General features: G+C 38.3%; 1 protein-coding gene across 1 annotated transcript in view; it reads right to left on the reverse strand.

The window, feature by feature from the left end:
• Positions 1–9,243: 9,243 nt before the first annotated feature.
• Positions 9,244–16,315, reverse strand: part of NEK10 (NIMA related kinase 10) — a 97,838-nt gene continuing 90,766 nt past the window's right edge. Inside the window, exon 35 of the mRNA XM_035556485.2 lies at positions 9,244–9,941. Within this exon, the coding sequence (XP_035412378.1) occupies positions 9,890–9,941 (52 nt within the window). The 3' untranslated portion in view covers positions 9,244–9,889. The remainder of the gene's footprint in view (positions 9,942–16,315) is intronic.

A 16,315-nucleotide genomic window follows, 5' to 3' on the forward strand; every position in this document is an offset into this window, starting at 1 on the left:
CAGGCCCCGTATCATCTTTGTGGCCCTCCGCTGGACTCTTTCCAGGAGATCCCTGTCTTTTTTGTACCGGGGAGCCCAGAACTGGACACAGTACTCCAGGTGAGGCCTGCCAGGGCAGAGTAGAGGGGGAGGATCACCTCCCTTGACCTGCTGGCCATGCTCCTTTTAATGCACGCCAGGATCCCATTGTCCCTCTTGGCCACAAGGGCACACTGCTGGCTCATGGTCAACCTGTCGTCCACCAGGACCCCCAGCTCCTTCTCCTCAGAGCTCCTCTCCAGCAGGTTGTCCCCCAGCCTGTACTGATACGTCCGGTTGTTCCTTCCCAGGTGCAGGACTCTACACTTGCTCTTATTAAACCTCATTTGGTTTCTTCCTGCCCATCTCTCCAGCTGGTCCAGGTCTCGCTGAATGGCACCACAGCCTTCTGGCGTGTCAGCCACTCCTCCCAGCTTTGTGTCATCGGCGTACTTGCTGAGGGCAGACACTATTCCCTCATCAAGGTCGTCGATGAAGATGTTGAACAAGACTGAACTCAGCACCGACCTCTGGGGAATGCCGCTAGTCACAGGTCTCCAGCCAGACTCTGCGCCACTGATCACCATCCTCTGAGCTCGGCCAGTCAGCCAGTTCTCAACCCACCTAACTGTCCACTCCTCTATCCCACACTTTCTCAGCTTTGCTATCAGGACGTCATGGGAGACAGTATCGAAAGCCTTGCTAAAGTCAAGGTAGATGACATCCACTGCTCTCCCCGCATCTACCCAGCTGGTGATGCCATCATAGAAGGCAACAAGGTTGGTCGAGCACGACTTCCCCTTGTTGAATCCATGCTGACTACTCCTCATAACATTCTTCTCTTCCAATTGCTTGGAGATGACTTCCAGAACAAGCTGTTCCAACACCTTTCCAGGGACAGAGGTGAGACTGACTGGCCTACAGTTTCCCGGATCCTCCTTCTTGCCCTTCTTGAAGACTGGAGAGACATTGGCTATCCTCTAATCTTCAGGCACCTCTCCTGTTCTCCAGGACCTTTCAAAGATGATAGAGAGCGGTTCGGTGATCACCTCTGCCAACTCCCTTAGCACACTAAGGGAGAATGGGGCTGCCCTCCTTATAATAAGTACTTAGCAAGTATGGGAAGTCTCATGTCCCTACAAAAGAAATTGTAGAAAGGTAGCCTGATCAGATACTTAAAACGTTCCACAGAGTATAGTGATTTCAGCAAAACAGTGCTGAGTTATGCTTTGCATTTACTGGACCTTTTCAATAGCTGTCCAACAATTCTGCTCAGTTTCACCTAGTGAAATCTGATATAAGGTGAGTTTCCTATTGAAAAAAAAAAAAAGAAAAAAAAAAAAAAGGTTGAACCCGCTGATTGCCACTAGCATACCTCTCAGCAGTCAACCCTTTCTGAGAGCTGGACAAGGAGAAATAAATTCATTGTTGATTTTCCTGTTCAGGATCACAGTACTTTCCAATGTCTATTACTACTTCAAGTCAGGAACATCTATTGCCATCCATCCTATAATTATTTTTTTCAATACAAAATATCACTCTTAGTGTATCATCATTTAATAATGAACTCTCAGGAAAAGCTCTTTCTGAAAGACAGTGGGCAGGTCACTCAAGGCAAAGCTCTAATTGACTGCCAGGCTTCTTTATACAAACTGAGAGGGTATTCAAACTGTATGTCAAGGAGCATGGGGAATGTCTGTCTCAGAGAAGAGAAGATGACAGATAGGTCAACTTTAATTTAAGCCTAACTGAAGATATCTTTAAAAATAGCTGTCTGCAGTTACAGTGCTACACCTCCCTCATTTATTTAATGCCTACACTCTGCAATATAATCCTAATTGCAGAAATGATCCATTCAGCACAGCATAATATAAGACTAACAGATTGCATTGTAGAGCTCTACAAAAGTCTCTGGGGTTTATTGTGCTGCTGCTGGCTCCTACAGGTCTTCACAAGTGGACCACTCATACTAACACTGCTAACAGGTGTAACATTGGTCATTCCTGATTCTGCCTGGCACACTGGTGCCTCCAGTTTATTTTTACTGGCTGGATTTGCATCACAAATGAATCACAACAGTTACTGGGTACACAACCCTTTAGGCAGATGCTGTGTCATCCGCTTTGGGCCAGAGCACCAGATCTACTACATCAAACTGACACAGTGTGCCAACATTCATCATCCTATACAATTCCATTGTATCATGACCTACCTGCCTAAGAAAAGGTAAAGAATGAATCATTATGATCAATTTAAAGAAATGTAAACCTTCAATTCCAGATATTATTAGTTAAAACATATAATAATAGTAGTAATAACTTTCTAAATGAAGTAAATACAATGTATAGTTTCAATGACTTTATAAAGAGAGGACTGAGTTTGTTAAACATATACATATTACATTGTTGAAGAAACTCAGTTAGGAAGGTACTCTGTGGGATAACTCCATCCCTATATTGCCTGAGGACCAGGTAGAAAAGATGAGAAATATAAGTAGGCTTACAGAGCAAAATATCTGAACTACCACCCTCCAGTAATATATCCTCATAGTTAACGTGATCTTTTCAACACCTAGAAGTTGAACTATTCCTCTTGGAGCTCCACTGAAGGAGTCAAGATACCCACAGATGGCTGGAAGGGCACGTTCTGCTCAGTTCACAAGGCCGGTGCTCTCTTCCTGACTGCCAACGCTACCATGTAGGCTGCACCAGATGCACAGGCAGTGAGTTGTAAGTATTCAGACCACATCTTTGGCAAAGGGGATCATTTCTCCATCCTGCACAATAGATCTCCTGGTTTTAGCTTTTCCTTTTTATCCTGCGGTGGCACCGTTTGCTGCTCTGAAAGACAACTAGCTCACCACTTGTTCAGCCATGTGGTCATGCACTCAGAAACTGCAATTCACATTTTGGCAAGCTCTGAAACATTCTCTCTTTTCAAATGAGTATTGCTGATCACACATCAGCCAGACCCTACTGACCACACTTGCGTAACATGGCCTTCTTTTCAGAGACAAGGGAACATGGCTACTGTGTTAACAGCTTGTACTTCTTGAGTGTATTAAGAGCAGCACACAGGCTACATAAGCAAACATCACTGCATTTTGAAAAGTTCTTATAGCTGCAATCCTGTAGCTCTGCAATATAGTACTACCATTGCTAATTACAGGCTGTCCTGGTTTCAGTTAGGACAGAGTTAATTTTCCTCCTAGTAGCTGGTAGGGTGCTATGTTTTGGATTAGGATGAGAAGAGTGCTGATAACATGCTGATGTTTTAATTGTTGCAGAGCAGTGCTTACACCAAGCCAAGGACTTTTCAGCTTCTCGCTCTGTCCTGCTAGCGAGCAGGCTAGGGGTGCAGCAGGAGCTGGGAGGGGACAGACCTGGGACAGCTGACCCACACTGGCCAAAGGGGTATTCCATACCATCTGACGTCATGCTAAACAATATATAGGGGTGGCTAGCCAGGGTGGGAGGGGCGGCTGCTCGGGGATAGGCTGGGCATCGGTCAACGGGTGGTGAGCAATTGCGTTGTGCATCACTTGTTTCGTACACATTATTATTATTAATACTACTATTATTATTATTATTATTATCGCTATTATTTTCCCTGTCTTAATAAACTGTCTTTATCTCAACTCACAGGCTTCACTTTCCCATTTCTCTCCCCCATCCCAGAGAGGGAGGGGGGAGGGTGAGCGAACGGCTGTGTGGTGTTTAGCTGCCAGCCGGGTTAAACCACAACACAGGCCATAAACTTCATGCTAAATATGCAAGGCTTCTCAGGTCTGCTCTCTCTGAGCTTGTCTTGACCTCCCCACAGCTTTGTTTTACTTGGCATAGCCAAGACTCCTTTAACTGACCAGGTGTGTGCCACTCATTTGTTTCACTTTTGTTTATCTTTATACAGTACAACCATAGCTTTAAACAAATCTCAACTCTATGCAGAATGAGATACCTATGACTAGGATAATGATGTAGTATGAAGAGATATAGGTCTGGTCCAATGGAAGAGGCCTTGAGAAGTGGAGACACAGGATGCAGTGCAGAGGAGTACAGGTATGGGATGACAGGAGATGAGGCAAGTCTCCAGACTTGGCACTGGAGACTACAAACCACTCGCCCATGATCAACAACAAAATGCAGACCTGGACAAAACTGAGTCTAGAGGTAACCAAGAGGAAAAAGAATTAGTATCCAACACATGTAAAATGCACCATACATTAAAAATTCAGGTGTATCTTGGAGCTGTAGATAACAGCAAAGGTGCAAAAGCCTGATAGAAAACTAATAAAAATTATCCCAGCTGGTGGATTCTAGAGTGAGGAAGAAGGAGCCATCAATATGACCATCATATTCCTCCTGGCACAGGACTCAGATGCTGACAACTCACAGTAACACCCCCACGAGAACGAAGCCACTGAACTTAGGACACAGAGGAGCAGTGAAAGGGTGGTATAGCCCCTCAGAAATGGGAAGAAGCTAAGTATTTGCAAAGCAATTTTAATTTCATTATTATTCTTTCTCTTTCAGTAACAGATTTAGATTAATAAAGATTCTTGAATTAGACTGCTAAGATTTCAACTGTGCAAACAGAATTAAAAAAAAACACATGGTGAACTCTCTCTCTCTCTCTCTCTCTATATATATATACATGTAAAAATTTCCTTTTCTTCTTTGTCCATAAACAAGATTTTGAGTGTAGCATACTACCAATTCCATAGCTGAGACTAACACCCAACAGCATCTATACTTGCTATACCAATGGAGACAGAGGCAGACAAAAGACAGTAGTGCAGTAACGGTACATCTAAATTCTGAGCAAAAATGAGTAAATCCAGTTACAGCTTAAGTGAAGGAACATGTCCTGGTTGGTGAAATTAAAAACATACTGGAGCTGCTTTGAAAGCAGGGAAAGAAAGAAGTTGGGCCAAAACATGGCAGTTGTCAATTAGTTTAATTGAGGAATCAAAATTCTATTGGATGCAAGTTTTTAGTTTGGGAGAAAATCTGAGGAGTCTCAGATGTCAAATATTTTAAAATAAGTAGTTCTCTCGTTGTGATTCTCACCATCTCCTGTTAAGAACAGCTAAACAGAGAACATTCATATGATTAAGCTTCCTGCAAGTCAAGAAACAAAATGACTCATAAGACCTTTCTCTCCCAATTACTATTGCCTATCTAGGCAAATTAAACAATAAAACTTTCAGTTCAGAAGATTTTAAATTCAAATCCATGGCTAATGCATACAGTCAAAACCAAACATTCTCACATGGTTTCCTCTTTTCACCTTTCCTGAGATTCAGAATTGCCAGTTCTTCCCAAAAGCAGGCTAGAATTTCCTACAAATTACATGCATGCTAAAATTGAGTATATTATTCAGTTTGAGAAGGTCAATGATAAAAGCTTTCTTGGTTTTAGAAAGGAATGTTTTTGGCCTTTCTTCTTTAATTAACATAAGTCCGTAAGTCCATAAGCTAGTTGTCCAATTTCTTGGTATGAAATACCAATAATGAGGCAGTAATTCTGTAAGTTGCAATGGCTGTAAGAAACAATCTCTTATACGTTATTCTGTGACTGTAAACAGGAATTCCCATATAGAATAAAACTGATGATCTCCTGTCAACATTTGTTATTCAAGGATATGACAGAGGACTTGGAAATGATTCAGATAGAGCAAAACATATGTAAATCAGACTACAGAATATACGCACAGTGCATTCTCCTGAGAAATAACTTGTAAGTAGGTGACTAAAGAAGGTAGGTGCAAGTATGAATAACAGAAGGCAGAATACTACATAATCGCAGGTACTTCACTGCAGCCAAGAAAACTGAAGGACAGGCCTGTGTAAACTACAGCTTAGATTAATTCACACATAATCAAAAGTTAGCGGTGTATAGTTAGTACAGTGCCTTCAACACTTTGGAACCTTTTTCAGTTAGCTAAATAATTACATCCACACCTGTTGCTCTGGTTTTTGCATAGATTACATTAAAGATTACAAGCATACAGGGAAAAAAAATGAGATAGACACACCTTGAAGGATACCAGTTACGCACTGGATCGGAACGCAGGAGTTGTAGGTCCCATTCTCAAGTTTGCTGCTGATTTGCTTAATTGGGTAACTTGTATTTATTTTCTGTCTTTCCCAAAATATGCTTTATCTATATGTTCTATACAGAATTTAGCCATACAGAAATTATTCATGGCAGAACTGGCTCGTTACTTCTCATGTAATGTAAAATACAATGCACCCTGATTATCAATGGAGGACATCTATGTACTAATGCCATGAATTAATTGACAGCTAAGATAATCAAACTTCTGTGGCAGTTAATTGCTCTGCACTCTGTGTTTTCAAACTAAAACCAGAAGTTCCAGTATTACAGATACATGGGTTAGTATTTAATGACATGCATCCAACACGGACTATTTTAAGGACCCACTATAGTGATCTAGATGAGCAAAGAAAAATTTTCTGAACTGCTTGCAGCTCTTTCCAGGCAGTATTGCATCACAAACACAATCTACTACAGAAGACCTCTTTTGCAGCATATAGTTTAAATCTAATGATACACAGATATTTCATTTTCACAAAATGATGCCCAAAGGATATTTGCAAATTCCTATTTATAAGAAAATAGCATAAGAGAACAGATATTCTTTGTAGCAAGAATTCACTGGCAAGCCAAAATAAAATAATGGGCAGTATTCTTCATATTTACCCTCACTAAATTACTCGTATAGTTCTATGTGAATATCCATTTTTAAGCAAGTCCTACGTTAATAGTTCAGAAGCAATCAAATGACTGATTTCAACACTGTTCAGAGCAAAAAAATATCTGTATGCGTACACTTAACATTGCTGACTTTTGATGGTATTGGTGGCATGCTTCATAACACATACAGGGGCACACAGGGTCAACTGAGACACATTATACAAACTGTCTACCATTTTAATGCAGTCATTTTCCTTATCATTCCACTGTTTTGACCAGTGCTGCTTTCAAAATCATTAACAGCACAAGGGCAATGACCACTTTCAAGAAATGCTTTAAAAAAAGTGTCAGCTCTTTTCTACAGCAGCCAGCACGCCAGTTCAATTGCAACCAGGGAGAAAAAAAGAATCTCGGTGAACTCCAGTAACGGAAAAGAAAAGGCCACTGATTCTCTGGTTTGATTTGCCTTGGTAGATCCAGCTGGACATGCCACCAATCTACATCCCATCCTGTAGTTACTGGAAAGAAGTTTGCTCTCCTTTGCTAGCCACAATCTAGTAATCCATCATTCATAGTCAAAAATGAGCACAACATTTGCTTCAAAGTTAACAGCACTACAAATATATTAAGAGAAATATAATAGGAGTCATCATATTCATTTCTAAACAAAAATAATGCCATCACATACGAATGAACACTGCACTATCACATGCATCCAGACAAAAAATAAACAATGCTACTTCAAAACATTCTTGAAAAAAAGGTTGAAAGTATTTCTAATGAATTCATTAGTCTGACTTTTTAAAATTATAAGACATTTCTGCACAAAGATATTAAAATAGGTTACAATTTTAAGTGTAGACTTGTTTCATACTATTTTAATGGAAATTGATTATGAGAATTGAAATGCAATTTGAGTAGGACTAGCATATCAAGGTTTAATTTAAATGAAGTGTTTTTGGATAAAAGACCAGTGAAATCAGTTCCAGTGGCAGCCATATACAGCGTAGATTTACCTTATAATCCATCTCCATTCTACGAAAGCAAAACTAGCACACTGAACTAGACTAGGAATTGCTTTTTTAGTGGTAGCATTGCAGGAAATGTATCATCTACAGTAATTAAAACAACTTTGGAAATAGTAACTTATGGAATTATATGCCTTGGCCAGGCAAGATGTCTGAGAACCTTTCTATTTCAAAATGACAGAGTTTACTTTAGCATTCAAAAGCTACAAAGAAAAACAGGGGAAATTATACTAAGGCTACCTTCAGGTTTGCCAGGTAGAAAATACCTGTTTTTGAAGATGCCCAAGGTAATGACATTCATTTTCATTTTGCTGTAGTTACAGCATGTACAATCTTTAATTTGTGTCCTTAAAACAGATGCCATATGGACGTTACTGGCAAAAATTACACTTAAAAGAACATACTTTAAGGTTGGGGTCTACATTCAGTAAGATGTGGTGGTAAAGTTGCAGGCATGGCACACTGTCACTGTCAATCACTGACAAGTGTTAGGTGGCCCTCTCCTTCAGACAGACATAAGGAGATACACCTGTATAATGTTTAGTATTAGCCATGGCAGCAGGTACAGGGAAAGAAGAAAGCAGGGGATAATTGAAGGATATGCAATGATGGTAAATATTAAAGTTAAATGAGACTGACTGAAGACAAAATGCTGGTTCTTCTCCTTTACATTGACTCCACAAGGACGTCAATAGCACGTGCTATTTTCCTTCTTCAGAACACTTTATCTATGTCCTCACTATAGAACATACAATGACCAACTTTACCCTTTTGATTTGATTTCTAAAGCAGCCATTAATAGACCTTTGCTGTTATAACTATACTATTGTGTAGGTGTAAAGATAGCACCTGATGACTTTTTGCATAATATGTATATGAAAAGAGTCCTTTTTCACCACTTCATAATTTGGATTGTAAGTCATGCATTATAGGTGAAATAATACCTTGAATTACTTGAATACCTTGAATAGCAATAATACCTTGAATACTCTTGAGTTGTTAGGAAATGAATGCTAGTTAGCAATTTATAGTTAAAAACAAACTACTGGAGCTGGGGAAGATGGGGAACAATCTTCGCCAGCCTTTGAAAAGCACAGAATATACCTCTGTATCAAATTACTTATGAATAATCATATGATGACCATAACTTTAATAATTTTCAACAATGTCAGCAAGTGCATTCTGGTTATTTTCAACAGTTAAGATTGCCACAGTATCAACTGCATAGAAAAGCCTTTGTACTTTATAAGTATTCCTTACTGAATTGTAGACACACACACACAAAAAAAGCTTCTTGCTGCTACAGTGAGATTTTTATCTCCATTTAATATAGAGTGAATAAATATTGAAATTCTCAAAGTTCTTTTTAGTGCTAAAGTTTTGATTAGCAAAGCATGTATTTAATTTAGTCTGTTAATAAATGAATGTGTATATAACATGTATGCATATGACACTTTATATACACGTCTATAAAATGCATGCCTAAAAATTGACATATAATATACAGACATTTTGAAATAGCTGTAAAAACAGCTATTTTAAAATAACAGTCCTTCCAGGTGCTATGCCAGTTGCAAATAATGACTATTAACATGTCACACAAGCATTAGAATTTGCAACTACCTAAATGCAAGTAAAAAAAAAATCTAAATATTAAAATCATATTGTCGATGTTTAATCTGTTTCTAATTTTCATACAGGGAACCTACATATATTTTCTATCTGGTGATATTGCAAAGCTTTTTTCTTCCCTTGGAAGACATAAGTGGATATAAATAAGGCTACAGGCTTTGAACTATGAAAAGCCTGACTATGCAGCAATTCTTAAAAAAATACATAAAAATAGAAGGTATGTACTGCTGGGAGTCGTGTTTTACTCATAATGTATAAACCTGGAAGCATTGTTCACAGGGTTCTATGTAAAGTGCTTATGCTGTAAACAAAGCTAAAGTTAACAGTATCATCCTGAAAAATCACAAGGTTTCTTGAAACTGTCCAACACTTGAATTCCTTCTCGTTGCTATTTAATGAGCAAAACTTGCCCCCTTTGGTAATCAGACAGCAACAGCTGAAACACAGGCAGTTTGACTTCACCAGGAGCAGTTCTAAACTCTTTGTTCAGAATTATGAGTTCTCTTCTTTTGCTGGATAGTCCTTTGTTGGATAGTAGAAATACCTGGAGGGAAAAAGAAGCTAGTTAATATGTGTGGGAACTAAGAATTCCCTGCTACTCACACTCACCAGGTCTGGGATCAATCTCTGCACTATCAGCAGAAAGCTACCATGCTATGACTATAACGCACAATCTAAGGAACCTCAGAAGTCTATCCAAACAAATGTTTCAGTTCAGAATTTAGAACAGAGTTTGATGCAGAAATCTCCGTGTGAAATTCTATCATTTATGCTATACACAGGGAATTAGTTTGCCTAATGGTCCTCTGACTCAAAATTTATGGACTTGTCTGCACTGCATACAAATAGAATTAGAGCAGCATGGTGTAAAGGTCTCCCACAGCTAATCAATGAGGCCCGAATGCAACACACTGCATCTGCGGGCCAGCTTTAACTTATGCTGCTGATGTAACACCTCGAGAGACTTCAACATAATGGAGAACTAGTTGAAAGAAAGTCTTTAACATCACTTCCTTCTCCTCTTCTAATTCCTTTCTTGAATGCTATACAGAAAATTAGCACAGAAGGTGTTCGAGCCACTTCTGTTGACTTCATATAGGTGAAGACTGCCTCAGAATCAGGTTTAATTACATTATTAGAATTATCCTATTAACATATGTAAAAAGGCTTCTTCTCATAAACGGTGCTGCGAGAAAGTAAAATAGGTGTTTCTTTTTTGTCTCTATTTCAAGAGCAAAACCTCTTCAGAACGTTTTCCTTGACATAAGTTTACAGCAAGTATAACCCAGATATCCAAAGCCCTTTCATACGTGCCTCTATACAGCCAGCCCCTCAGGATGCAGAGCATTACATTGATTACTGAAGTACTGAAAGATACAGCAGTGTTCCAGTAATGAGGAAAAGAAACATATGAAAAATAACTTCTGCTACATTTAAATCCCTAGGCTGAAAGGTCATTATTTAAGTTGGAAAACCAAGTGCACATAAGAGAAAACACACAGACTAAAGGCTGACAGCAAACTTTCATTCAGCCCCATACGTGGATAACATAATTAATGAGGCACTGTATCTGTGCAAAAAATAGGATGTAGTCACACAGCAAAAATATTTACCATGATTCAGAAGAGTACTTTCTATATCTTTCTTGAATCACAACTTCTGCAATATAGTTAATAATAATACTTAACATAAAGATTTGTGTATGTTGTTTCCTAATTTTTACATCATAAACAAACTCCTCTCCAGGTATTTTGTTGTGATATCACCCACACAGTTCATCTACAAGACTGAAAATATTAACTGCAATGCGCAGACTCCGTCATTAAGTTAATAAATAGCTTCTAGCAGATATGGGTAGCTATCCTCACATGAGGACCAGCACCAGATGATGATGACACATGCACTTTTCTGACAACGTAAGAAAGGACACTGCACTTGAGTGCTCCAGTTGCCAGAGGCTCAACGTTCTGTCTCAGCTTTTGAACTTGCCAGCTTTTCTGCATGGCTCTTTTGTAGGCCTATGATTTCTACCATCTGGCCTTACTGAAAACCATTCTATTCACCTAGTGAGTCCCAGCCACAGGTTCTTCCCTTCCACATACCAGTATCTCCTCCAGGATTCTTTTATTTTGTCTCTTGCTGTTCTTGACTCTGCATTAGATTTATCTACTGCTCACTTCCTGGCCTTCTTCTCATCAGTCGCTACTTATCATTTCTTTGCACAGACACTATCTTACAATGATCAGATAAACTTTTTCTTCTGATGTCTAGACTTGATCTGATAACATTTCTGTGCTCCGTCAAGACTACTGTTCAACATATATATGCTGCGATTTCTTAAAATTATAACTTGGTTACATTGGCACAAATTTCTAAGAGAATGGTTAAAGTCATACTTGTGACAAAAGATGTACTTTCTTAGCCAAAATTGAAATCCTTGTTCTAATGCAGCGCTTAATAAAATGTCACTAGATTTCTTTTTTTTTTCTTTTTTAATGTGGGCAAGCAGTGTAGGGCAAAGCTTCATATTTTTAATATCTTAATCCAGTGCTTTAAAACCTAAAATCTTTCAGCTCCTTCAGTAGCACAGATTTCTATAGCTACAGAACTCCATGGAAACGTGGAAAACTCAGGAGATCGTGGTGTTTTTACAGATACAAAATTCCAGTAAGACAAACAGTTATTCCTTGATTTTACATAATTTCCAGATAATTAGTCTTAAGTAAAATATTTTAAACTAAATTTCAGAACTCAGGCTGATACTTTGATAAGGCCTAAGAATTATCTTCTCTTAAGGATTACTATGTCAGAGCCATGAAGATCTGGCTTCCCCATATCCATAAATACAAGTTCTACTGGTAAAAATGCAGTCTTCATGGAAAAGTGATGCAACTACAGTATTCTGAGGAATACTGTGACAGTTAGTACCGTATTGGCAGCCCAGAATAACTTTGGTTGTATCCTACACTGCTATATCAAAACAACAACCTGTTTATCAGTCATCAACCATCCTACCAGTCATCAAGAATATCTTGAGACAGTTAAAAATGTTTTAACTTTGAATGATTGTGACTTCTAAACACTGAGGCCAATCATGTCTTCCATTTGTTAGAAAACTTTCAGGTTATCTTGCACTTAGCCTTAAAAGAAAGTAAGCCTATTCCCCAAACTCCTTTCAACTGCATCTTGCTGTGACGTGGAAAGGTATTACATTCTTTTCAGATAAACTGACCTAGCTGGACCAAACCATAAAAGAGAAGGAAGGAAGGGAAGGAAGGGAAGGAAGGGAAATTTCCCCTTCATTTCAACTCAGTGTACTGTTCAAAAAAGCTGTGTAAGGTACAGTTCTGCTAGCACAAGAATGACTCCAGACTACAGTGAGCTTTTTCAATTGCCTTGGGTAGGAATCTGCCTTCTTATTTAATGTTATTTGACAGACTTTATCTATGCTCTGTACAAGAACTCTGCCAAGTAGATATCTCAGACACATAAAAGTCAGTCCCAGAGTAAATCTTTTCCTTAAACTAGTAGAAAGATCCACTTCAGAACTGCAAGAGCACACCCATATTAACTCAGCCAAACAAGTCTGTGATGACAGATGCTTCCACTCAAAGATGGGAAGCTCATATAAGAACGTCTGAGAGCTCAGGGCATGTGATCTCTGCAAGGGATCAGAGCCATCTGCCTAGTGTTGAAAACAGTCATTCCCACAGTCCAAATGCTGACAGACAGCTTCATAAACATGCACTTTTTCTACAGACAGTGTGGACTTCAGGCATTTCCACTGTTAGGAGACCACTTAATTTGTGTATCATCACTGAACTGTATCAACGAGCCAGTACCTACCAGGCATCCAAAATTCTGTAGTAGTCCAGACAAGCCTTCATTTATTTATTTTTTTTCAGCAAAAGAACTGAATGCACCTCCTGCCTCGCCTACCTTATTGCTAAAGAGAATCTTCAGCAAACTGAGTGAAGAGAGATGTTTTGTGTCATTCATAGTCCTGCCACAGGATTAGATTATTTTGGTACTTACACCAGAAGGATTCCTGGATCACTTCTCTGTTCTGCCCAACACAATTTCATGAATTATAACCAAGTTCTAAATCTAAGTAATTTATACGTAGCAGCCCTGATGCTAGCCAAATCTAGTAATCTTGATGCTGCTCCTATCATGCTGGTTCACAGAAAACAGCCTGAAATAAAAATCTTAATTAGACTGACTTACTAACCAAAAGGAGAAAAGTGTTTTGTTTTTATATTGTAGTATCAGAAGAACTAAAATCCTCCTTCTGTTTCATTGGACTACTATGCATCCCTGAAATGACAGGAACATTCCTGCAATTCTCTAAAGATCCAGCTAGCAGTACCTTTTTTACATTTGGCCATTTGATTCTGCCATGTGTAAGTGCTAATACCCTAGCATCTAAGGCATACATTTTCTCTAGTTTATAAGTCAATATATCTTTAGAGCTCCACTGAACTATTAACAGGAAGTCTTGGCACTTCTCATGTACCTTCTCTTTTGAGTATGGCCAATACTAGCGTGGCTGTAACAACTTAATAAAGTTTTTGTCTCTAGAAAGCACAAAAAGATGCAGTATGCCTATCACCATATGCAGTGGTGAACTCTATTCAGTTAATGTCTTCAACCCATCTCTTGGCCACATATTTCATTGTCACTGGAACTCTATATATCAATGTGACAGGAGTTAATCACTGCCTTATCCTAAGAGTTGGATGAAACTGAAGCTAGAATCAATTGTGACTCCATGTTTTCACGTTACTTCTCCTTTTTCTAATTTCTGTAGAATATGTTATTTAGGAAAGGTAAGCCAATACTGCCTCCTAGTGGAAGGACAGACAGCTTAAACAGTGTAGTGAATGCTGCTCTGTGGGAATAGGGCTGCACGCTTACAGTGCCACACAGACCTGCAGATGAGTAGATCAAACACTCTACCAGTCACAGATGTTTAAAATAAAACAAAATAAAACAAAACAAAGCAGGACTGCTGAGCTTTTGCTTTTTTACCTCACTGGGGAGAAGTACAAACCAACAGATTGCTGGTAAACTTAGATAAACATTCCTGGCCAAAACAATATTCTTTTGTGTTTATGAGATACACTAAGTAAGAATTAACATGGACTATCATTTGGAAGAAGAAAACAATTAACAGAAAATGCCAGGCAACATTAACAGAAAGTGGTACCAAAATGAAAAAAAAAAAATAAAAAAAATTGTAGCAGTGTCATAAATCGCCCAGACATCACAAAGTCAAAAAATTCACTTTAGATTTCAGAAGCACTGGAGCTGCGTAGTTTTCGTCTACTGGCTAGTTTGGTCTGTTCTAGAACATTAAAAAATGTTAACTAAGCTAAATACAAATTTGAATTCTTTGGTCATGCAACACAATTAAACAGGCAGAATAGTGTTGAAGAATAAATGGCTGACATGGTGAAAACTTGCAGACAAAAAAAGCCCAAGAAATGCATTTGTATTTTCAGATAATATACCCATGGACCACAGCCCCAGTAACAAATGAGAGCTGCTTCAAATAGGCAAAGTTCAGAATTTGCTGTCATTACTGAGCTATATTATCTTTCTGTGAGTAATACCTTGTGCTATTCTTTGAGTAGTTAAAAATGTATAGCTATCATTAGAACCAGACTTGACAGTTTTCCTCTTTGTGAAATAGCTCTAAGTACATGAATGCTTGTTTCTTTAATTCTAAAACTTCAATAACAATGGAAAAGATTTCACTGAACAAAGACACGAGAATTATAACTGACAACATATTAATATATGCATTTAATTATGAACAATTTTACCATCTATTCTTATCTGCATTGCAACTGGTTTTGTCCTATGAAATAAATGCTGAAAGATTTCTCTTGTAAACAGACCTCTTATATGAGCTATGGCACCCAGCTGAACACAACCACCGTCTCTGACAATTGCTATTTTTGTTTATTTATGATATGACAAATCTTCTATCATATAAGTGAGTTGTGCTTGGATTAAGTCTCTTAATGCAACTGATTAAAAATAGACTTCTCCATCGATTTGGGTATTACATATCCAATATGAAGAAGTGTGGTGAAAGTTTGAAACTAGTATTTCTTGTCCTATTCATAAATGACAGGCTCAACAGCAAGGTGCCTGTCACTTATGTGGTATAATATTAAATCTGAATAGGGAAAAAAAAAAAGAAAGAAAGACTGGCACAAATGGTGTGATTAGAATAATTTCAAAACACTACATTTTTTTATGCATGTTTACCAAATGTCTGTATAAATATGTAACACAATTGGAGCTCTGAATAATTTCAGGACATTAGGGATAAATGGGCATGAGTTGATTATTCAAGATAAAGCTGAGGGTCATTATCCTCAGCTGGCCATTAATCCCCACGAAATGAAATGACTGCTATTGAGATAGTAATTACTATTATAATGAAATGGGGGAAAACATGATATTTTTCTTATGAACCTGTCTCATTTTCTAAAGAATTCATGCTTTAATCCACACCAAATAAAATTGCCTGAATCACGTTTAACCCTTTATACAGTTAATTAATCTTGCTACAATCTTCATGTCACTGCCCCCAGTTAAGATTTAGTGTCCCATTCCTGGAATTCCGGGGGAACAGCAAGAGGCAACAGTGACAGGAAAGAAACACTAAACACAAAATCCCCCCTAAGCAGAAAGTAAAGAAAAAATATTTTAAGTATGTTTTTTGCATAAAGCATGCTTCATGATGAAGTAGGAAATTGCATTAGTACAGTATATGACATCAAGCTATTTCTTCTGCATTTAATAGTGCTTTTAGCAAAAGCACATGTTCCATGTTGTAGCACAGCAGCTGTGGAAGTCTTTGTTCCAAAACAGAATTCTCCTTGCAGCTTTCCAACATATGGA

This window comes from Cygnus atratus, chromosome 2, assembly GCF_013377495.2.
Source record: "Cygnus atratus isolate AKBS03 ecotype Queensland, Australia chromosome 2, CAtr_DNAZoo_HiC_assembly, whole genome shotgun sequence".
Lineage (NCBI taxonomy): Eukaryota > Metazoa > Chordata > Aves > Anseriformes > Anatidae > Cygnus > Cygnus atratus.